Source organism: Buteo buteo, chromosome 7 (genome assembly GCF_964188355.1).
Source record: "Buteo buteo chromosome 7, bButBut1.hap1.1, whole genome shotgun sequence".
Taxonomy (NCBI): domain Eukaryota; kingdom Metazoa; phylum Chordata; class Aves; order Accipitriformes; family Accipitridae; genus Buteo; species Buteo buteo.
This window is the reverse complement of record NC_134177.1, coordinates 598,841-623,083: the sequence shown is the minus strand read 5'-3', so window position 1 is coordinate 623,083 and position 24,243 is coordinate 598,841. Positions and strand designations below refer to the sequence as shown.

Genomic DNA, 24,243 nt, shown 5'->3' with positions numbered 1-24,243 from the left:
CACTTAAAACAACTGTCTTCAAGTTATTTAATTATTTCCATTTAAGTGCAATTACTGTATAGTTGAAAAACCTAGAACAGAACAAAACAAAACAAAAAATTACAGAAGCAGCACCATAAGAAAACGCTATCTGAAGTAATTTGATTCCCACAGCAGGTATATGCCAAAAACCTCGCAAGAATAACGATATTTGTGCATCAGGAATGATCAGGAATCATTTGTTTGAAGCATTTGTCACTCCTCCTCCCACCTTCACCACTTTACCCTTAAAAGAAAAAAAAATTCCATGTGAATCTGGAATTTAGCTTAAAACCTGCTACAGCAGTTGTTTCATCAAGCTGATAAATATCTTATGTTGGTACTATCTACGTTTTCATAAGTAGTATTGCACACTTGAGTGACAACTAAATACAACTAATTATAGGAAGAGCAACACAATAGCTAAAGGACATTTGAGTGATACAGGGACTTAACATATGGAAAGCAATTGGCATCTGCAGATCAAAAAAGCATTCCTTTGTTGAAGGGGACGACCAGGCCCAAGCTCTTCTTTCTAGTTCAGTTGTCTGAGGAGTATGTAAAAAGTCTCTTCCTCAGAAAGTGGTTGTAAATAGAAAGTCATTTAACTTCCAAGATAAATTTACTTGCAGCATATAAAACCCTGTTGCTACTGTTAGGTATAAAAAGTTGTAGTTTATAACCACACGGCACGTATTTCATGCAGTCTATTTTTACACCGATACCCTATATGCTATATATTCTTGTACTATTCTTAAGTAAGTATCTGGAAAGGTATGAAAAAGTATTCCTCATTAAATTCTCATTTGTACCTCCTGCTGTTGAAACTGCTTTTGCATTACTTCAGACAATTAAGGGAACATTTTTTAGTCCATAGCTACATTTTAGCAAGATGTTAACTGGGGGTGAGGGGGGGTGGGGGGTGGAGGAGGGGTGCTACCTAGACAGGAAAAGCAAATCCATGGAGGTAACATGAATGATGCCTAATGTGCAGGTCTGAACTAATACAACTGAGTTTCAGACTGTTGAGGCACCTATTTTTAACCACATCAAACTGTAAAAGGTTAGAGAATTACTAAAAATTCCTTTCTCTTTGAAGAAACAACTGAGAAAACGGCTTGCAGAAGTAGTATAATCTAACCTGCTGCTGCTGTGCCACAGCCGAAACACCAGAAGTCCTTCTGACACTGCCTTAACTGAACATAGGGAGAGAGACTGCCTGGACCAGATTCCTCAGGTCCCCTCCCTGGCAGACAGCCAGGTCCGAGTGGTCACTACTCAGTCCCAGTTGTTGGCAGATCAACACAGTGGAGCCAACAGCCAGCCAGAAAGGGGATGTCCCTGCTGCTGAACCAGAGCCCACCTCCTCTTCCACAGGAAGTACACCAGGCACTTCTCTTCCTCTCTCTCTGATAAGAGAGGAGAACAGGTATTCCCAAGGATAGAGAGGCTCCATTCCAGTCCCAGAGACTATGACAGACAACTAGCTTAGCACATTTAAACATTCAAACTGTCTCGATTGGCAAAAAATGCCTCCATGTCTCTATAAAGAAGTCCTACAACACTTACCATATTTATTTCCTTTAAACGCTCACAAACTTCAATATTCACAACACACTCCGATGTTACAGTTTCTAACAACAGTTTTCACGCAACAGAAATATGATCTAAATTTAAAGGATGAGAATTTATTCAGTCCTCTGAATATTTGAAACTTCAAGTTGTTCCTTTGAAAGGAAAGTCTAAATCACATCCAAAGTCTCACCTCATATGCAAAAAAGTATCCTCCCACTGCCATTAATCAGGACAAGCATATGCCAGATACAAACTTTATTCTAGAGACCTCTGGTTCACTAGAAACCAAGCCCATGAAAGTTGGCAAATTTTCAACTATACAGATAAATGCCTTTTAGTTTACATAACGATACCAGCTTTGGAAGTGCTGGGTATGAGCTTGGTATACAGAGGCTGCTGAACAGATGCCTTTTTTACAGCTACTACCTTTGAAGGAGGAATAGTAACACCATTGTTCATGACATAGCTGAAGCTACATTTCCACCTTCAACTACTGACCAACATCAGCAAGTAAAAGTCAAAAGAGGAAGAATACATGAAGAATACCACACTTCCCCCCACCCCCGCCAAGGTGGCAAAAAAAAAAAAATTCACACTAGACCACCTCAGACAGTTCTCTCTCTCAATATTACTGACTATTGTTTTCATTAACTTTGAGAACAGGAATGATCCAGAAGATTAATAAGGCCTAAGCACCTGTCTTTGAAGAACATGACAGTAACAGGCCAGAAAACCTGTGCTCAATACCTCAAAGGAAAACCAAAGCAAAGCAGAACCACCTATTTATTATTACCTAGACAGCAGCAAGCCAACATGGATGGCCTTTTTAGAAGCTCACATCAGACAAAAATTCCTTCCAAGAAAAATTAACAGGCCTCATATGGAAAAAACACAGAAGATCTGGTCATGTTATAAAATTAGTTGAGCTTTTAATGCCATCTTGCATGACATTTTTTTTAATTAAGAACACGGCTAATACAAAGCGGGTCCACCACTGATAACTACTCTGCACACGTGGCTCTCCAATGGTTCAGTGGAAGAGTGGAAGGATGCATCAAACAGAGCTCTCCAGGGGTCTCCTCCGAGTGTGTTATAGGATACTTTAATCCATGACTTGGACAGTGGAGTACAGACTATCTTTACACCTGCAGATGATCTGCAAGTACTCTGGACAGCAGGAATAGAATTCAGGAAGATCTTGCCCAATTGGAGCAATGGTCTGAAATAAAAAGGATGCAGTTCAATAAGGATAAGCATGAAGTATTATGCTCTGGTAGTAATAATCAGCTGCACAAGCACAAAACATGGAACGAGTAGCTGACTGCCATTCCACAGAAGAGAATCTAAACAAAAGTTAAAAAATAAAAATCTTGCAAAGGCATCAAACTTGCAATACTCCTTTTACACAGGATGAACACATACTAACTGAAGTCTTGTTTTATTTGGCCTTTCTGAGCCCTTAACTTAGATTTTATGGCCAGTTTTGGATACCAACTCTCCAGAAGGATATAAGCCTACCAAAGTCCAGATAAGACCACTAGAAGACATGTCAGATTCCCATTTTTTCCCAATAATCAGAATCACTAAGTAGGAAAATTAAGCATTTAAAAGAGATGACAGAGACAGTTACAGGCTTCACACAGTTTAAAGTATCTGCAAAGGAGAAAACTTGTTTGCAAACCTGTTAGGTATAAGCACAGCACAAACACTACAGGGTTTAAATGCAGCAAAGAAAGTTTAAGCTAGATGTCAGAATTCTCTTCCACACAAACAGCAAGGAATAGAAAAGACTTGTTACAGAAGTGGTGGGATTCCCATATTTGTCATTCTAGAAGCGATCAAGCTGTTATTGCTCCAAAAGATTTCAGGCCTTTAAGTCTCCAGATCAGCCCATAGGCCACCTTTCACAATTCTTTGAGAATTTAGGATGTTGCTAGCAAGAACTTGAAAGCAGAAGTTCTGCCTTTGAACAGGATCAAATCCTGTAGGAACCAAATTTAACTATGAAATAGAAAAGAAGTAAAGAAAGAGGCTAGGTTTTACTTTGAAATTAAACTGCTTTTCTGTTCAATGGTAAAGTTCATGTCTTTTTTTGGTGGAAAGTGAAACGACCATTCTAAAACAAAATTATTCTTAACTGCAGACAAAGCTCATACTGAAGCACCAAGCTTAAAATTAGAAAGTATCAGTAAAACATCCATTATTCTTGTGTTCCTAGTCTTAGAAATAAGGTCATTAATCATACAGCGATGCATCAATAGGACTGGGAATTCAACAGCAAGGTTCTAGCTTACTATCCATTGCACAGAAAGCTATAGGAGCCTGACAATATGCCTGTAAATAAAACTGTGTTCTTCAGCCACATTTATCAAAGATGCTAGTATGTTACTTTGTACATCTACATTATTTCTACAGTGCCAAAACTGAACTAAACACATTGAGAAAGAAGAGACTCAAAAATAGGCTAAAGATGAAGTGAGCAAACAAAAGTATTTAGCCCTTATGCAACGTCAGAATTATTATTTAACAATCAAGAGACCTGATGGTGAGCACACAGTCTAAGCTTACTTAAGAGAACTATCAGCATATACAGATGTGTTTTTATGGTGATCGATAAGGAATCAAGGATCAAAAAAAAAAAAGGAAAGTAGAGCCATCAACTGCCCAATTTGATGTGCACTAAAGGACAACAAATTAATCTTTCCTTCATTTCTAAAGTTCATAAAAGATTGGATGTATTATTACCCAGAAGCATTTCAAACCCAAGTTAGTTTTTAGTTATACGTCTTGCTGATCACCAACAAAAGGCTGTGTTTAACTAGCTATGATCTGCAATAAAGATTGATTACAGTTGGTCTCCAAATTAAAACAGCTGGCATGGTTTATTTAGGTTCTGAACCAGCGGTTTTGCAATCACTTGATCATAGCTTATCAGGAAACACCCAGTAATGTTTATGGTATTTTGAGGTTATGTTTACACTAGTAACAGAATTCCTCCTCAGTTGCTCTTCTTTTAAAAGACATTTCACTTTTTTATTTCTATTGCCTTCTATTTAAAGCAACTGCAACTTTGAATCAGCTTTACTTCATAAGATTTCATCTACAAGACAGAGTACCTGGAGTACAAAACTTTGCAGGAGAGAATTGACAAAGACTAAGCATGGGGAAGTCAGTGTGGAATTATGGGGGAAAAAAAATGAATCTCAAGATTAAAGCTCTTAAGTTTTGTGTTTAATTACATACTCTGTTCATGTAGTTCCCTAAAGCCATTATACTTGAAACACATACCCTGAAAAAACAGCAAGAATTAGACGTTTGTTATGTTCAATTTTAGGTGCATTCTAGCTACAGATGACAGGAAAGGCTGACTCAATTAGCAGCCTGCACGACAGTTTTTGGGACAGCTGCCCTCAACCACCATGATAGACTTTAAAGGGGTTCACATGCTACTTCTAAAGTAAAATACTGTTAACAGTGGAGAGAAAGCATACTGCATGGATCTGATCTCCACTGGAAAAATCAAGAGATACACAGATTTAAGTGCTAAAAATCACCAAACTAGCACATGCTTAACAGCAGTTTTGTAACTGAATTAAGGAGGAAGGAGATGAAAGAACACCCAGATGTACTACACAATCATTAGCAAGACAGTGCCAGCAGCACCAGCACTCAGTTTCAGCCGTTTTCAAACAAGCTACACACTCCTTCCCAACACTTTCAGAAATGATGAAAATCACCTTCAGGTAACTTTACTGAGAGAACTAAAGCAGCACACATGACCTGGAATAAGACAGGAAAGTTTGACATCAGCAGATCCATTTCAGCTAGCTGCATCTCAGACTCCTGATGTTTGGATTTCAAGTATCAGAGGAGAAAGAACTGGACTTTGCTACCAGAGTTGCATCCTCCTTTCCACAGGAAAGATCAGAGCAGTAGCCCTTAATTCCTTTGCCTTGCTTTCAAAAGAAGATTTTGGAAAATAATCTTCTGCACTGACTAGAAGTCTCTAAGTAAAAGTGAAGGACAGATGACTGTCTCAAGTGCACAGGGTAAGAAAGTCCAGCAGAGGCATTTGACTGATCGCTTGCTTGCTCTGTTGAGATGCTAGCATGAGCTTTCCCCTGTTCTGGGGGCTTGGCTCTCTTAAAAAAGACACTGGTAACATTTTTCATTCCCTATGAATGCTAGGGAAAAAAAATAAAACCACATTTACAAAAACTGGTAATGAGAATGCAGCATGGAGAGAGCAGGTTACATCAACATTAATAATGGTCACACCAGCGGGATGTAGTGAATGATCTGAATATTTAGTGAGCAACCGTTGGAAGCTTCTCAAATGTTCCAGCCCACCCTGAACAAAGAGCAGTCACTGGTATCACCACATGCCCTCCCTCTCCTGAGGACAATCACCATTCTCCTCAGTTATAAAAGAGAGACGCCAACAATTTGTCGTCTAGTCCCAGCACTGAATAGTTGCAGAAAACACTTTTATACGTGACTCACCACTGCATTTTAAAACATACTCAAAGCCTTTAACAGTCTTGTACTAAATTAGAGCAGATGCACTATACCATTTCATCTCTTTACTGAACTGACAGACCTGAGGTGATACTGATTTGTGAGACAAAAAGTGATCTCGCGTCTCTTCTACACTTTGTTATCTGATAAAATAGCAGCAAGTTTTCTCCTGCCTGCAAAGGATTTCACTATTGACTATGAAAATCTGGTTTGAAAAACCAAGAAGCATTTTGACACTGTTAAATTCAAACTCACTTAACAGGTTACAATAATTTACTATCAAAAAGTCTTCTGCAAATACAAAGTTTCTAGTTGTAAAATCAGGATAGTTTCTTCTACTATATACTCCAGAGAACAGCTAGTACAGAACACTCTTTAGCACAGGTGTTTCATAAAGATTTGCTTTACCAAAGCTAATGAGCATAGATGTTTCAGGTGAAGCTGCACCTAGTTATTCACTTAAGTCTACCAAATTTTGCTACTAGTAATTCAAAGCCTGCTCTCCTTAACACCACTTTGTAGTTTCTGCCTTTCAAGTCTCTGGTAGACACTAAATAAGCAGAGCATAGGAACATGAAAAATGAGACAACATTTCCCTTGATTTTATTATATTCTTTCAAAGTCCAAGTTTCTATAAAGAAAGATTTAAAGTTTAAGTACACTGGCAAAAATTAATGACGCCAGTAGGACATCACGCTTCCGGTTCACAGAGCCTTGGATCAATAAAACAGTGGCACCTTGCCTAAGTAACAGCAGTCAGTAATAGTTTTATTAATTAAAATAAAATTACCTGTGTTAGGTAATAATCATTCAGTATTTCTGAAGGAGCTTTCCTGTAGAGTTCGAATAGTAAATTCTGATATGACTATTTGATACTAATCATGGAAAGAACAATGCAAGTGCTCATCTTCTAAATATCTTCTTACTTCTTTCTGATTTCAACAGCTGCAACTCAAAACTCTAGGGTCCAAGTCTCTTGGGTCCTAGAAACTGGTCCCCAAACCTCAGAAGTCCTGTATAGTAGAAAATCCTGCAATCGTAACAGCTTTAAGTCATTCAGGACTCGCTGATGATCTTTTCCATCCTCTACACCCCATCTTCCCACTTTCCAAAGCCAGACTCGGTACAATCTTAGTTCACTCCTGACTAGTACTTCTGTTTCACCCAGGTCACCAATGTTCTCATGCTCCTCCTCCCTGCAGACAGCTTCATCACAGATAGACTTATTAAAACACCGCGTGCTAATAAAGCAAGGCTGTTCTGTGAAGGCTGTCATGGTTGTCAGTCAGGCTGAATTACAGACTATGTAAGGAATAATCCGAGTAATTCTGTTCTCAAATCAAAACACATAACAAGTGTTAGATTTCTCATACTAATGACTTGTCTCCTCACTGGGTAAAGTTAACCTTCAGTTCTTGCAGGGAGGATAAAAGACAACATAGTTGATGTAATGCACAGCTTAGCTTCAAGAAAAAAACCACAGTAGTTCACATCTTCAGAGAGAAACAACTATATATTAGAAGCTGATAAACTTAATGGCAATGCAGAAAGTCTTGCTTGACCCAGTCAGGGATTCACTGGATGAAAGGAGGTAGTAAAAAACAACATAAATTCTGTATTCCTGAATTAAAAAGATCCACATTTGCTAATATTGCATTATACAAACAAATATCTGGAAGAGTTGTCAAAACTCTTAACAATACTGACTCGACTGGTAAAGAAAAAGGCATTTATTAATATGTATGAACATGTTATTGTAGAGTATTAGGCTCCTACTGCCTGCTCTGCCCACAAAGCTAAATTTCCTCAAACCTATTGATGAAAGGGAAAGCTGCTTGTGATTACTGGTGAAAGTAGCCTTGCATAGTGGAACAGCTGACTTGAGTATTCATCTTCAAAGAAAACAGCCCAAAAATGAGAAATTTTTTTTCCACTAAGTTGCAGTACAGCAGTTTCAGATACTTCAGTTATCTCTAAATACAAGTGGTTCCTGGTTTTTTGGCAAAAAACTATGTCAATAAATTAGGGGGAAAAAAACAAGTGGATAAAACAGATTTAAGCAGACTCCATCAAATCCTACCCAACCTTACTTATGTGATATTGGCCAATAAAGCCTCTATTAGCAAACATTTTAAATTAAATACTTAGCTTTTTAAAAAGATATTAGAACCTAAACCATGTACGGCATAGTTTATTACAGAGTATATTATAAATTTATTTGTCTCCCTTTCTGCACCATTTACAAGTTCTTTACAACTCTTCAAGTTTCATGCTAGTCTGCACTCAGCTGAAGTTCTCATTAAAGCACTGTCAGTATAAGAGCTTACCACTTGGCTTAAAGAAACAGTATTTTTAAAAAGGCATTTGTAGGGTTGGTCAGGTATTTATGGTCCTTGCACGCACCAGTGTTCTACATAGGAGACATTCCCAGGAGTTGTCATCTACAGCCCTACAAAAATAGCTGAGATAATTTGACAGAGAAGCAAGTACATTTTTTTTAACCCTCATTTTTGATCACCCCATCATCCTCCAATAAACCAGACAAGTTAAACTTGCTCTAGACGGACACAAAATCTTCAGAAACTTCACTGAAACCAGTATCTCATTTCTTATCCATTCTGCCCTTCTCCATTGCCACCTCACATACATACCACACTCATCCCCTCCCAGAAATAAAAGTCAGGACTGTGCCACTGCTGCAAAGAAGGTGAATGACATCCTGGGCTGCATTAAGTAAAGTATTGCCAGCAGGTCGAGGGAGGTTATCCTTCCCCTCTGCTCAGCACTGGTGAGGCTGCACCTGGAGCGCTGTGTCCAGTGCTGGCCTCCCCAGTACAAGAGAGACATGGGCATACTGGAGGGAGTCAACAAAGGGCCACGAGGATGATGAAGGGGCAAGAAAGCCTCTCTCCTATGAGGAGAGGCTGAGAGAGCTGGGGCTGTTCAGCCTGGGGAAGAAAAGGCTCAGGGGGATCTCATCAATGGATATAAACACCTGCCAGGAGGGTGCAAAGAACACAGAGCCAGGCTCTTCCCAGTGGAGCCCAGCGACAGGACCAGAGGCGATGGGCACACGCTGGCACGCAGGAGGTTCCCTCTGAACATCAGGAAACACTTTTTCACTGTGAGGGGGACTGAGCCCTGGCACAGGCTGCCCGGGGAGGTGGTGGAGTCTCCATCCTTGGAGGTATTCAAAAGCCACCTGGACATGGTCCTGGGCAACCAGCTCTGGGTGACCCTGCTTGAACAGGGGGGGTTGGACCCGACGACCTCCAGAGATCCCTTCCAGCCTCAACCAGTCTGTGATTCTGAGACTGGGTCTGCTATTGACATAGATCCCTATTTCAGTTTGTAATCTTTAATGAGTACTAGACAAACATGCCAGTTGTCATTGTGATAGCTGACACCTCTCTATAGTACTAATTAATATTTCTGCCTTCTCTCTGCACTGTTAAAAGCATTCAAGCAAGCTGTCACGATAGAAATGCATTACTCAGCTTCGAAAGGAAAACAGATATATACAAAAAAATTCTTGAAATAATTTCATTTTGTAAGACAAAAAAAATTAAGAGAAGCATCCAGCTATCCTTCATGTGGCTGAGTAACTCACCTGCCCTGCATGAGTAAAAATAGATTACCTCATAATGCAAAGAATTTACTAACACTCAATACACATCTGTATTTAAAAAGCATGAAGTTTAAAGACAGAGGAACTTTCAAGAAGAGGAATGAAGATACAACCTTACACTGCACTTCAAGTGACCTTTTATGTCTGGAGAACCTTCTCAGAAGACAGTAGCTTTAGCAGTTACTATAAATACTTCTATCTTTACACTTTGTCAAATGTAGGAATAAAAGCAGACACCTGTGGCTGACAATCTAGATTTATCTACCAGAACTAAACCAGTTGTACTTTCACAGGAGGAGTCTCTCAGAAGTTTCTTATGGAATCTTTGCCGACACAAAGAGAGCACAAACAAGGTTTGCATCTTCCATGAGCAACAGAAGCTGCTAATCACCAGCTTTAAACTGAAAAATTAATATATAGCTTCAACATGCAACAGGCCAATACTCAAATACCCAGTACAGTAACAGGGAACAATTCCTTTTTACTATAGTGTCATCTGAAGTCATAAAAGATAATCAGTACCTCCTGTAAAAATGCACAGCCTGAGAGAAATTTCAGCTCTTCAGTAGTTTGATAGCAGTTTGGCAGTCCTGCCTGCTCAAAAACCCTAAATACTTGAATATTCAGCTTTTAACAAGAAGCTTAAAAAAACTTCCATGAAACATATGCTGTTATTTCTACCATACAAGACAGCATTCAGAAATAAGCTGACTATGGAACACTTGCACTCTTCTGTAGGGGAGCAGAAAAAAATTAACCCACAGCAGCTGAGCAGAATACTTAGGAGCACAAGGTACAGAGAACCATTTATGCAAGAGCTGGTACACCACAGCCTTTAAAACAAATTAAACTGTTTCAATTAGTGAATTTCTTTCACTTATCTTCCCCCTTTCCTCCTTTTAATAACTATCTCATCTGAAGCACTTATAGCTCATAAATTCTTAAGAATGTATTGACTCCTCCTTAATGAAGGCATTTGAATGTTTAAACTGGGAAACAGTGCTCTCAAATGAGCAACCAAATTTTTCTGTTTAGATATCCTGTAACACTCAAAAACTGAATGCATAGCAGGATAGGTTTTCCATAATCTAGGAACTGGTGTGGTGCTGGCGTTACCTTATGTAATTTTTGTTATAGAAAGTACAGCAAAAAGTGAACACAACTAACTGGAGTTTTATTTGCATTAACCATCATTTGATGTCACCAACTGTAGTGTTCACCTCAGAAGTTCCATCTCAACTGTTTTTACCAAATGCTGTAGTTTTGGCCATCGAACTGAAGGCACTCGTGACTCTGGAGCATGTCTGTCCCTGTTTCATTCTCATCTGCTTCTACAAACACTCGTAAACACAATCCTTCAGGAGGAGAGCTGAAAAGATTCGAGTCTGCAGCTGCAGTAGAACTCAAATCTCTAGTAAGTTTATGAGCAAAGCGAAGAAAGGGACAGTATTCAATAATAATGCAATTCAAGTATTGCTTACTGGTACATATTTGCAGAATACTTCCTTTTTTCTTTAGGAGTACAATAAAATATGCATCTAGGGCAATACATAAGGAAACCCTTATCAAAGTTGCATTAATGCCCATGCCCAGTTTTGTCCTTATATTATGAACATGGTCTCAAGAGCTCAGTTTTATCAACAGTTAGTACACTACACAAATACATGATTTAGCTGAGCTGAGAGATATATGCTGTGAAGAGGTCTGCACAATCAGGTTTTCAACAGTTTAGCTGCCGTCGCTGACAGTTCACAATTGCAGCCATTCATTAGCGTTCCTGGAATACAGCCTGAACAGTCCAAGCTGGTCAGCTATCTCTGGAAAATGATCTATACTCTGCTCCTTTTCCAACATGCCTGGTAATATTTTGCCCCAAAAGTCTGCCAAACATGCAGGAGGTTTGAACAAGCTTTCTCAGTAATATTCTTTTAACAGAGGCAACATATTTCTTTCCCCCCCAAGAGCCAAAATAAAGTTAAGACAGCTGGAATATTATGCTTGTCAACTACAAATTTGTGTATACATGGGCATAAAGGTGAGTAGAGAAACTGACATACACTGATCCTGAAATCCTCTCAGGCACTCTAACTGCCCTCCATCCAAAACAATTAGTACTGCTGCTGAAGTCCAGCAAAAGAAGAGTCAGGGCAATTTTGAGATCTAGCTCTACTTGTGTTTTTATAGTATTTGTCAGACTCCAAATTCGAAGTGGATTGCAGTGTTCACATCTGCCTCAATAAGAGTACTATTTTCTCCATCCTTGAATACCATTGCAGTTTATTCTACTTATAGCCACATTTAGAGAGGAAAACTACATTATGCTGTAGATCTTTCATAACTTCCACAGAACATATTTCTCTTTAAGAGCTTAGCAAATTAGACACATCAACTGAAAAAAAACAGCTTTGCTTTTTAAAGGTGTGACGTGCCAAAGGCTTTTTTTTTTTTTTTTTTAATTCTTTTGGACCACCTACCTCCCCTCTCTTCCCCCTCAGATAAGATTCTTCATTAATTTATTCTTCCATTATTCATCAGGTCAATGCAAGAAAGCACAGCTTTGTCTAGACTACTGTAAAAGTGTATTGGACTATCAGGACAGGAAATTAAAGGTTTTCAGACAAGGTCTTGCAAAAAAGTCAGTTCTACATCTATAGATACATAAGTTCTATATATCTGTCTATATATCAGGCTATATAACCTTACACCTCCACCTCTATCTTAGACATAGTTTGATTTAAAAAGGCAGATCGTAAGATAGGAATAATACAAAGAACTTTCTTCAGAAAGATGGGAACTGACCAGCTTTTTGCATCAGACCTCTCTGTCTCATACTTAGTGTATTTCTTACATTCTGTTTTCAAAGAATTCCCATCCTAAACTATTTTACCTTTAAAACAGTTCCTCTTCGTATTCAGAATGGTGAATGACTTACTAGATAAATCCAGGATATTTAGAGCTATACAGTATTCCTTGACAAATCACTATTTTAGAAGATGACTATAGGAGAATGATCTACACAAGTTTGTCAAGCTTCAAGTATGTACAAATACTTAAATATAATTGGAAGCGTCAGAAGAAATGTAGATACCTGCCTGCACATTGACCGTCCCCCTTCCTGATTATGTTACATATTAATATAAAAGAGAAAAATGCTTTCCACAAATTTCTAGCTCTTATGATCACAAAGTAAACTCGCTAAACAAAACCAAGCATTAACTTCCTGAACCTGCAGGCAGCCTGAAACAGTGACTCATGATGTGTGAACTCCCTTTGTGCCCTATTAGTTTTATCAGAGGGTCAACCCTCAGCCTACTAATGACACTTGAAGGTCTTCATTAACTATTTCACCACTGATTTCAGTAGATAAAGCAGCTGGGCATAAGCCCATGGGACCAGTGGCACAATTTAAACAGCTGGAAAGAGGAAAAAAGCAGGAGCAAGAAGAGAACAGCAGACAAGCAGGAGACAGTTTTATAATAAAGCCTCCTCAGTGAGTAAAGCAAACAAAAATAAAGTGGTAAAACAGCTTTAACAAGCTGCTAGTTTTTTTATTTTCTCCTTTCTCTGTCTGAAACCAGTGGAAGGCGGAGCAAAGAATAAACTTAGATCTACTAGCTCAGTATGCATCTCCTACTTTGTATGAAGTCTAGGCCTGTTCAAAGTAAGCTTTTATTGCTTCTCAGTATCACTACTAAAAGAAAGCTATTCCAAGCCAGGAGAGACTCTCATGTACCATATAGCTCCTTGCTTAGTGTACCACTTCAGCAAAGGACAAGGTTTTATCATCCAGTGCAGAAGCGGACATCCGAGAAGTACACATTTCTCTTCAGATAACCACAAGTTAGTTTCTCTACTGAACATCATAATGTGGCACATTAAAAAGAGCACTTGGCATTTAGAGTCCATTCCTATTTCTTACTTGTAGTTCTCATAGTCAAGTTTCTGAAAAAGTTTCTTTAGAAACGAACACGCGAAGCAATGCTGCAAGGTGGCTCAAGTTCAAAGACAAAACTACAAAAATAACTTAAAAAAAAAAATCACTGTTCAGGGTAAGAGTACCAAGAACTGCCTCACTAGTGTGCAACGCAAAGTTAGCAGCCTAGAGCTTTGAATAAGAAGGACAATTTTTTCCTTATCATTATATAAAGTGATTAATCCGTCACAGATAATCATGTCTGTTACTACAATTTATATAAATACGAAGTATTAGAAGCTATGCAAAACGAAAGCAAAACACATTCCTTTCTGACTCCTTAATCATCAGAATGATTAAAAACGAGACAAATCATCTTCTGATAATATACTGAGCTATGAAAAAAAACCTACCAGCTTGAAATCTAACCTTATTTGCACAAAGAAGAGTTTGTCAGCTGGGTCAGCAAGCCTCTTAAGGTAGGTTAGAAACTGCTAGAAACTTTTAACTGTTTAACTTTTTCTTTTAAGTCCTTTACTGCTTTAATCAGAATTAGCACAATTCTCCAAAACATGGCTTTTGCTTGCATAAAGGCATTAGCAGAGTTACTATCTCAAACGCAGCTCCTGTGAGCACAAGGCCTGCATTACTGCAGCTTTAACTCTCCAAACACTAATTTATCTTTGAGGTACCTTCTCCATCCACTACACCCTAACCCCACACACCCAGCTGCTTTACTAAAAGGCACTCCAAGCAACACCAACTGTGGTATCTTAAAGTCTGATACTCTCCCAAGGTGAGGGAAGTCTTACAGGATAATTCAGCACATCAGACCTTCTCTCCTAATGGTGTTACTCTGATTTTTAAAAATACAAATACATATAACCCCCATGTATTTCATTCCTCCAAATTGCAGTAATCCCAACAGTAAACATTAATTACATTAATTCAATTCTCAAACACTGCTCTCCCTGAAAGTCTTCTTTCAAAAAAGTCAATTAAGAACAGTTTTGGTCATCGCACTACCCTTCAGAGCAGTCTGACAAGTCTCTGGGAATAGAAGTCACATACATGCTTCCTCTCTCAGGTCCTCTGATGAGTCTGCTCATACTACACACCTTTGTTACAACTGGTAGCTCCAAATTACTTTCCTATAAAGAAAACTCACTGTAAGGTTGTACTTTCCACTGTGTCCACATCTTTGCTCAAGTAAGTGGTGTCCATTTTTTTCCAATGCAAAGGACCATTACCTGTAGAGCTTTCACTGTGTGAGGGCATAAAAATTCATATCCAGATGCAAGTACTTTCCTTACTAACTGATACTATCAGGTGCAAACATAACACAGATTCTTAATTTTTATCCTGTTGTTATAAGCCTTGAAGTTTTCCAAGATACCTCACCTGATGGCCCTGAGATAGCACTACACTTCTATTTTTAACAACACTGCAATATAGTAGTGTTGATAAATCCATTTTAAGCTGGCTCTCATTTGAGTGCTTTACAATGTGTTCAGGGGAGAGAACAGACTTCCTCACATACTGAGCAACTGGGTGCAGAAGGACAGTTTTCAGTCTTTAATTTGCAAGAAGTCACATTATTTGTGCATTAAGCAGCTTTCAGGCTACTTTCTGACTCGTTTTGTAAGAAAAATAATCACACTGACAGCCTAAGAACAAGTACAGTTCACTACTTGCCTAAACACTTTGCTATGTTTTTTACCCTTAAAAAACCAAAACCCTAACCCAGGTAATTTCAGTATGACTTTCTGAAAATATGAACTTACAAAAACCACCTGACAATAACGTGAAAGTTGATTTTTTTCCCTTAAAAAAAGGTATTTTTATGGCATTATAAAATGATTCATACCTGTCTTCATCACCATCAACAGGAATAGATATGCCAAACACAGAGCTGGCAAGACTGTTCATAGGAGTACTCGCAGGTAACTGAAGAGGATTTGCTAGAGTGTCTGGAATGGGAGGCTTCACAAGAGGTTTATTTTCAGCTATAAGAGAAAGTGGTGGCTGAGGTAGGGGTTCCGATTTTCTTCTCGTATCATCAATCTGGCCTACTAAGGATTGAGCTTGAGTCTGAAACTGTCCAAGGTTTGACTGTGGCAGATTTGCAGGTACATTAGGCGAGCCTTGCATTAATGAGTGTCCGACATGCTGTGGCTGGACAACGCCAGTACTTCTGCTGACAGAAGTGTGGCTAGTCAGCTGGGACTGGACTAGCGTAACAGGGACATTTGGCATAGTAACAGAAGTGGTGGTAGACACACTAGGCACACTTGTACCGGGCACAACCGCAGGCACGTTCTGAACTCCAGAGACCACAGCATGGGGAGCACCAGGCATTCCGGACACTTGACTGCTTCCACCCATTTGATGCTGAGTCACAGATTTCTGTTGCACAACCCCTGTATGTCCAATGCCTTGCTGCACCACACCTCCTGGTTGCGGAACGGCAGTCTGACTAGCTTGTGTCTGGCCACTCTGCATTAATCCTGATCCCTGTCCGACTGCTTCGCCAGGCTGCGCTGACACCCCCATCACTGGCGCTCCCACAGGTGAGGGATTTTGGCCAGTCACCTGGCCCACAGGAAGGCTGGAAGCCACAGTACTTGGAACAGAGCCCGTAGTAGCCTGTTGAATAGCTCCTTGAGACTGCATAATTGTCATGTGCTGCATGTATTCGGTCTGACCAGAAGGTTGCGTCGGCAGTAGATGCACTGGTGGAATCTGGGACTGAGAATAAGCAAATTGTTGAGGCTGAGTCACTGGTATGTTTGCCTGCTGCACCTGCTGCTGTGCCACAGGAACGCTTGGCTGCCCTATTGTCACATTTGGAGGTGCCATGCCTTTCCCATTGGGTCCAGCCTGTGCAACACCCTGCGTATTTACCTGTGGCTGCGATTGCTGTGGCACCATCATTTGCTGATTTGCTACCGAAGCCCCAGAAAACATAGGCTGAGCAGTACTTTGAGGCATGGCCCCACCTATGGGTTGCTGCGGCTGCTGTTGTTGCCCAATGACAAAATTAGGTTGCTGTAGAGAGGACTGGTTCATTTTCTCTGTCTGGAACAGCTGTGACACAGCAGTCAGGGAACTGTCAGCTATAGAATCAGGGCCATGGGCCGATGCTGGCACAGCCGAGACCACGACGGAACCTCCTGTGGCACCGAGGCCGCTGTCCCTTTCTTGAGCAGCCTGCTCGAAGGTGCTGCTGTGCCTAATGCAATCTCCAGTCCTGCCCAGGACACCACCACCATCCGAGTCCCGGTCATAATACTCCATACACGTCCATCGTCCTCGCCTGTAGGGCTCCCCTGTACCATGGTCCAGCTTGATCACCCTGAAGCGTGAGCTGCACGCAGCAGCCACTGTCTGAGACATCGTCCCAGGAGCAGCAGATGCAGCAGGCCCTGTGGAGGGCAAGGGGGTCTGAGCACTGCTGCCTCCTGCCACAGCAGTGCCAGGGGCAGCAGCAGGCAGGGGCACAGCAGAGCTCTTGGGCACGGCCCCCCCATTAGGGGCCAAAGCTGGCAGAGCCGCAGCTACCCCACCAGCAGCCACAGCCAGCTGCCCATCCAAAAGGAGGTTTGGAGAGACGCTGCCAGGAGTTTCGGCCTCGCCCACGTTGTTGAGAGTCTCCTCGGAGGAGCTCCGCTCGCAGACGTCCTCGGGGCCGTAGTCGGTGGCTCGGGAAACATCAAAGATTTCAGAAGACACGTCCTCGGTGCGGGACTCATCCGGGTCGTCCAGGCTCTCGGTGTCCTCGGTGATGCTGCTGGCCACCTGAGCCGTGGTCACGCTGGTGATCTGGAAGCAGCTCTTCTTCTTGGCCGGCATCTTGGACATGTTGCCTCCGCGGGGAGGGGCTGCGCCAGCCGGGGCGAGGCGAGCGCGGTGCCGGGGCGGGCTGTCACGGCGTGCCGGCCGGGCCCCCGGCGCTACCGCACATCCTCCGGCTGCTTCCTGCGGCGGGCGGGCGGGCCGCGGCGCTCCCGCTGGCGGGCAACGGGCCGCGCGGGGGGCGGCGGGGCTCCTCCTCTTCCTCCCCGTCCGCAGCCCTCCTCCCGCGGCCGGGACGCGGGCCTCCTCCTCCTCCGCCTCCTCCCCGCCGCAGCCCCCGCTCCGAGCGCGGCGGGACCGGCCGAGCGCCCCGCGGCTTCCTGCCGGCCTCGGCGCAGCGCGGGCCCCGGGCGGGCTCGGCGGCCGCAGAAGCGGGCCCGCGGCCCGGCCCGGCCCACGCGAGGGGCCCCGCGGCGGCCGGGCGAGGCCCAGGCGGCCCCGTCTCCCCCGCCGCTTCCCGACCCCCCCCCCCCGCCCCCGGCCCTGTCTCCGCGCTCTACCTGGAGACCAGCGCCAGGCGCATCCTGCTCGGAACCAGCCCGCGGGCGAGCCCCACGGGCAAACACGCACCCCCCACCCCCTCCCGGGGCGGGGGGGGAGGGGGCCGGCGCGGCGGCGGCGGCGAGGAAGAGGAGGAGAGGCGGCCCCTTTCGCCGGGCGGGAGCGGGCGGCCCCGCTGCGCTGCGCCGGCCCCGGGAGCGCGGGCTCCGACTGCGGCTCCCCTCGCCCAAGATGGGGCTCAACTTCTGCGCTGCACCCTGGGAAGAGGCGGCGGCCACGCCCCCCTCCCCGACGCCGCGGCGTGGTGACGTCACGCCCGGACGGAGCTTAGCGGGGCGGGGAGAGGGGGAGCGGAGCGTTGCGGTGGCCCTTTTGGAATGTGCCACCGCCCGCTGACACCCCCCCCGCTCCTCCCCCGCCCCGCCCGGCTTGGTCCTTCCCGGCCGCGCGCGGGCCGGCGGCGGCCGTTGGGCGCGCAGCCCCGGCCTGAGGAGAGCGGGCGTCCCCTCAGGAGCGCGGGCGCCCGCTCTCCTCAGGCCGGGGCTGCCCGTGGAGCCTGACGAGGGAGGCGTTCCTCCCGGCGAACGGCAGTTGCCCCGACACAATGGGAAGTCACTTCAGAAGCTCTTTCCTCTAATCGTTAGAATCGTCGTGTTTTCCAGCCTGAACTGATTTACGGCCGATTTCTAGTCAGAGTTCTGTGGTCATGAAGGTAACCAAAATTCCGAGTTACTCCTCGTAATTCCCATGGTCGTTCTCACAGCCCTGCTCTGCACGATTTGCAGTTTGGATCAATGCCTCTGGCAGACAAGTGAGCAGAACTGCAGACGCAGGCGTGCCGATGAGGCGCTGCTGGTATCGCATCATAGAACGGGTTTTTCGCTGTGTCTGCTTCCACTGTGTTGCCTGCTAGATCCTCTTTTGTTGGGTTTTCTTCCGCAGTTACGTCATACTGGTGGTTCATAGCCAAACCGTAAGGAGCCTACGTTTGGTGTCTTCAGGTGCTCACCTCTCGTAAATCCCTGCTACAATATGTAAATCAACCTTTTATTATATCTTGTTTCTGTTATTCCGGCCACTGATGTCATTAGCATTTTCCTGTGTGATCATCTGGTCCCGGTTTGAAGTGTCACACGTTGCAACCGTACCATTAACCCATCCTGGCTTTTTGTGTAAGGTCACAAAGTGCTTTAAAGACCAGTTCTAAAATATGGAAGATCCCCACTACTAGCTTCCCTTCAGTTCAACTGTTCCCTGTAAAAGCAACAGTTCAGCCAAGTTCTGATTTATTTTGCAATATTGCATGCTAATCCATCTCTTCTGCATCTGTTTTCAGTAATATTTTCCAATACAGTATCATACCAAATACTTCTCTAGCTTCAACAGAGATTAAACTTAATGCATTAACAATGTAAGAACTCACTTATATTAGAAAAGAGTTTTGACTTAATCTGGCGTGAACCACCTTGGTAAATTTATCCATGAAAATCAGGCATGCCAATTACATGAGTCTTTGGCAAATGCCTTTCCACTTCCCCCCCCCCCCCGCAACTTTATTTTGAAGTTCTTATCAACTGTGCTAGCACCAATTCCAGAAAACTTCTGCAAGAGGTGTCTGAGTAAGTGCCCGTTCATGTTATTAGCGTCTTCCATTAATCAGGTATTTCAAATGCTTAGAGCCTCCATCTTCCTTGAACTTTCTGTCTTCATTATCCTGTCACACCTTCTCATTTCTTCTCAGGGAGGAAAGAATTCTGATGATCAGCCAAGTTTCCATTTCTTTGAGCATTGCCATCTTTTCACCAGCCTGGTGAAGGTGCTCTGGTATAATTCAGTGGGAATCTGGTAGTGTTGTTTGACCAAATGTAGAAGATAACCAATGGGGTTTTCTCCGTTAGCCTCAGGTCAATGCCCCATAGTTTTAAGTCCTGCCAAGTAAGAAACCCCAGCTTTTCTGGGTATACTCTGAGTAGAGGACTGTCCCTTCATCTGTCACCATACGCACTGGGTAGTGTCTTTCGAGTCATGAATCTCAGGTTATACCCTGTTTGTTCCGCTTTTGGTAAAGCATTCTGTTCTGTGGTGCCTTGTGAATTCTCCTTATGTGTGTCACATCCTTGGTTTCTGTGTCTGTGTGCATACGGCGTGCCAAGACTTGCTTTTCTTCTCATCTTCCTTGGCACTTCATCTTCTGCCTACTTCTTTTTACACTAGTATGAACCTTATTTTTGATTCTGTTTCTCTTTGTACTACCTCATCCATTATTATTTCCTGTCCTCATATTCTTCAAAGTCTGCCTTCTAGAGTTTTTTCATTCTGCATATGTTAGGAGACGATGAACTCCCTGTGCGGCATCCTTTTTCCTCCTTAATGATTTTCAATTCCCATCTGAATTCCCTGTGTAATTCTTGGATTTCCTCCTGGTATACAGGGGTTTTCACTCCTGATATGACACGAGTTCTGCCAGGCAACACTTTCTGGAGCAGCTTCTACCAGGTACCCACTGGAGGATAAAGCATATTCTTTATCTTCTGTTTACTGCCATCTTTTAGCCCTCTGATCGAATCTACATCCTTAGAATTCGTCTTTTCTCTCCAACCTTGACTTTGAAGAGTTTGAATAAAGATGATCCCTCAAACTTCCTAACGAACTCCCTCCAACAGGCAGTCCTTTGTTTCTTGCACCCTGTTCACTGCATGATTTCAAATACACAAATGTTAGGGAGGAAATGTAATGTACACAGTACAAGATCTCTAAAAATGAGTAATATCATCTTAATACCAAATCACAATGTTAAAACTTTGTATTTCAATCCAAGAAATGCCTTATGTGCGTGAGAAAGTGTATTTTTGGAACGGGGTGTGAGACGTTAGACCTTAAACCTGCCATTAGGCCAGGAACTATTACTCCTTGTTCTGCAAGTCAACCAAGTATAATTTGATAAAAGAATGGAACTCTGTATTTGAGCAGAGAGGGCAATGCTGCTTTGGCAAGTTAAGCTTCATCTTAACAGACAGCATGTGGATGTGTCTGGGAGTTTTTAAATTAGTCACAACAATGGTGGATTAAATAGCCAAGGGAAAGTCATATGGCTGAAGATGTATAATAGTGCAACATATTATACAGCACTATTGTTCCTACCACAGATAGAATGAGGTCAGCAGGAGTTCTGGGTTTTTTTCAGGTTAGTATGAAAGCTGTAGGGAGGTGAAGCACCTGGGATTGTATGTGGCGTAGATCTTCGATAAATGACGATAATCTTTGGAGAAAATTTCACAAGGGCAAGGAATAGCTACCTACAGGAAATAGTAAAGACTTGAGATAACTTTTGTATATGGATTCTTAAAAATGTCTTAATTTTCAAACAGGAAACATTTGGGCATATTAATCCAATACATTGAGGACAACATATGATAAAACCATTTGGGATAGGAATACATTTTAAAAACACTATCTCCACATAGATAAATAATAGGCATATCAGTGGAAAGGTGCAGGATGCCAGAACATAAGAGTGAGTCAATCCAACAAATACTTCTCAGTCAATAAGTCATTCTGTGGAGGACTGTTTATCATGAGCAAAGGTGGCACAATCTCCGCCAAACTGTAATATTTAACATTTTCTTTGCTTTAAAATAGTACATTTTAAATATACAATGATATGATGTAGTTATGAAGACTCTTATTGATCGACTATTGAATTTGTGTGTGGTATTTCATCTCAGTAAAACGTGAAATCAAAAAAGTCTCCCTCAAGAAGTGACATATTAAAAACATGCAAGGGAGCCTTAAAAACAGAGGCAGAAGTTATTCTACTAGACCTGCCCCTATAAGTGATCTTTCAAAATTATTATAGGAAGGAGACTGATACATAATTAGTGGGATGAAGTTCTTTGCCATCATATAGGTACGCAGACCCATAACAGATAGGATAACCCTTTTTTCAACATTGAACAGCTACCAGTAGGCTGTTGAACAGCAGGCTGCTAAGCTGTAAGAACAGATGTTTTTCCTGACAGTGCAGTAAACCAAAATGAAAAGTTATTTTCTTCTCATTTTCATGCAACTAATACATTATTTTAGTGTATGAAAATATGCGTTAGTAGGGTAGACTGGTCTTCTAATTTAAATAGGTCTGAAATTTAAAATAGCAAAGGTTCTATTTTAGAATCCATTGATTTGCCACTGTTGTTGTTCAGAATAAATTAACATTTGAAATTATAAAATTCTAAATCACAGATTGAGACAGTCATTTACTAAACCCTCCATTCATGGAACTGTGTATATATGAATATTTGAACGTAACCTAAAATGTAATGAGGAATGGGCTATTTGTCTGCCATTTAGCAAAGGAGAAAGGGAAATTAATAAAAGGTAAAATAGGGAAAGGATGAAGAACAAGAATGAACAAGATAAACTGATTCACTAACAAACCAGAAAAGTTTCTGCAAAGTCAAGTATAAAAATTGCTACAGCCCATGGCCAAGTTAGCCAAGATATACACAAATAATCCACACAATGGCCTTGGCAACATTACACTGATAATGTTTTTGCAAGGTTGAATTAGTGCTGAACAATATTCTAGTATGTTGGGTACAAACATACTGAAATTTTTGTTTAAGTGTCAAGCATGTATATATTCATTTTTTGCCTTCAAGAAAAACATCTGCCACAGTTATTTAAAAGAAATTCTCACATGACTCCTGTTGGTGTTTCTGTCAGTGTCAACTGTAATGGACTCTCGTGGCTTCTGTGTGTATGTGTGCGTGTTCCTGTTTTTTTGAGATCTGGCAAGGACAGATTTAGCAGGCAGTGGTGAGGGCAGCAGACTCCTTTTCAGTGCTCCTATGTCATGTGACAGAGTTTTGTGTAATTCTTCCACTCTTTCTCTATCACCTTCTACCATTACACATTTCACTAGGAGCATGCCTTGACGCAGTTTCAGTAGCAATGAGAGGTATTAGCAGCTTTCCGCACTTGTGGTTCTGCTGTTTGGGGACTGCAGGTGAATTTACATATCTTGGCATTTAAGGATCATGCACCAGTCATGCAAAAGAGGTGTATCTTTCACAAAATCTCTCAGCCTCAGAGACTGAGAGAGCAGAAATGATATCACAGATGATAGAAGACCAAAAAGAAGCTGCTCTAGAGTGTAAGCTTTAAAGACTCAAACACTGACTGCATGTATGTATCCAGTGAAAAATGGTATTAAAATGTTCTCTTTGCTTGTTTATATGATTTTAAATAGGCAAAAGATGGTTCTTCCCACTAATCATAGCTTAAATCTGTGTATCATTCAGAATGTCATAAAAGCTGCACATTAAAAACCCTAAACACTTACGGAGCCTACACAGGCACACACATCTTCTAAATTACCACAAATGATCTCAAACCGGACTGAGATGCAATGGTAATTTGAATTTCAAGTCCTTTTGAATTTCAAACTGCAAGACATTGACTGCAAGACCTGGAAGACAAATTCCAGCTTACAGACTGCTGGAGGGAAGAAGGGAGTAGAAAAGGGCAAATTAGTTACTTGAATGTCTAAGTAGGATTTTTGCATTTATAAAGGCCACTAACTATCAAGAGAACCAGCAAATAGTAGCTGCAGGATTTAGCTCTAGGCTCTTCTTAAAGTCTCATGTGACAAAAAGCATGGAAATTTCCTCTTTCCCTGACCCTAACAAAATTGCTCTTTTTTGTCTTTGCAGTGTTCATTGTCTTCTATATGGAAAATAATAGGCACTAAATCCAACAACTAATGAAAAAAAAATTAATATGACCAACAACTAAGAATGAATAGAAACTGTTACACACATGGAAACATATTTAAAGTGCAAATAGAAATTAATAAATGTTATGAAATCTCATCAGTTGTTGTTAGCCTGATCTGGCCCCTTCCAAGTCAATGGTAAAACCCATTAAATGTCAGTGGGAGCTGTGTTTCGCTTAACTGAGATACATTAAAATGTAAGATGAACAATCGTACAGATCAACGGACAGGTCTTTAGCATAATAGGCTCTTCTTCATGATGGGTACCTTTATTTTTTCCGTACTATCTCATGCTGCACCTGATTGTGCTGTTTGATCAGGACCAGTCCGAGGCAGGACTTTTCCTCTATTCAGCATAACATGTCAAAGACCATTGTGCACACCTAAGGAATTATATAAATAATTTAGGGAAATTACAGCATTATATGGAACAGTTGCCTAAAGAGTGCTGTTTCACATGGG

General features: G+C 41.9%; 1 protein-coding gene and 2 long non-coding RNA genes across 10 annotated transcripts in view; 1 reads left to right on the top strand and 2 right to left on the bottom strand.

The window, feature by feature from the left end:
- The window catches only part of TSC22D2 (TSC22 domain family member 2), a 31,342-nt gene extending 13,071 nt beyond the window's left edge, over nt 1-18,271 (bottom strand). Inside the window, exons 1-2 of one of the 4 annotated variants that reach the window (XM_075031171.1) lie at nt 15,520-18,264; nt 1,394-2,812 (exon numbers count right to left, since the gene is read on the bottom strand). In XM_075031171.1, coding sequence (XP_074887272.1) covers nt 2,566-2,812; nt 15,520-17,513 — 2,241 coding nt within the window. In that variant the 5' untranslated portion in view covers nt 17,514-18,264 and the 3' untranslated portion in view covers nt 1,394-2,565. Of the gene's footprint in view, nt 1-1,393; nt 2,813-15,519 lie in introns of those variants that run through there. The other 3 variants (XM_075031172.1, XM_075031173.1, XM_075031170.1) reach the window with 3 other exon arrangements.
- Nucleotides 18,272-18,551: 280 nt separating this feature from the next.
- LOC142032516 (uncharacterized) overlaps nt 18,552-24,243 on the top strand; it is a 39,785-nt gene continuing 34,093 nt past the window's right edge. For 4 of the 5 annotated variants that reach the window (XR_012650872.1, XR_012650870.1, XR_012650869.1 and 1 more), the window contains exon 1: nt 18,559-18,720. This is a non-coding gene — a long non-coding RNA (uncharacterized LOC142032516). Of the gene's footprint in view, nt 18,721-24,243 lie in introns of all 5 variants that reach the window. The other variant, XR_012650866.1, reaches the window with a different exon arrangement.
- LOC142032515 (uncharacterized) overlaps nt 19,446-24,243 on the bottom strand; it is a 108,659-nt gene continuing 103,861 nt past the window's right edge. Inside the window, exons 12-13 of the long non-coding RNA XR_012650863.1 lie at nt 21,225-21,304; nt 19,446-20,700 (exon numbers count right to left, since the gene is read on the bottom strand). This is a non-coding gene — a long non-coding RNA (uncharacterized LOC142032515). The remainder of the gene's footprint in view (nt 20,701-21,224; nt 21,305-24,243) is intronic.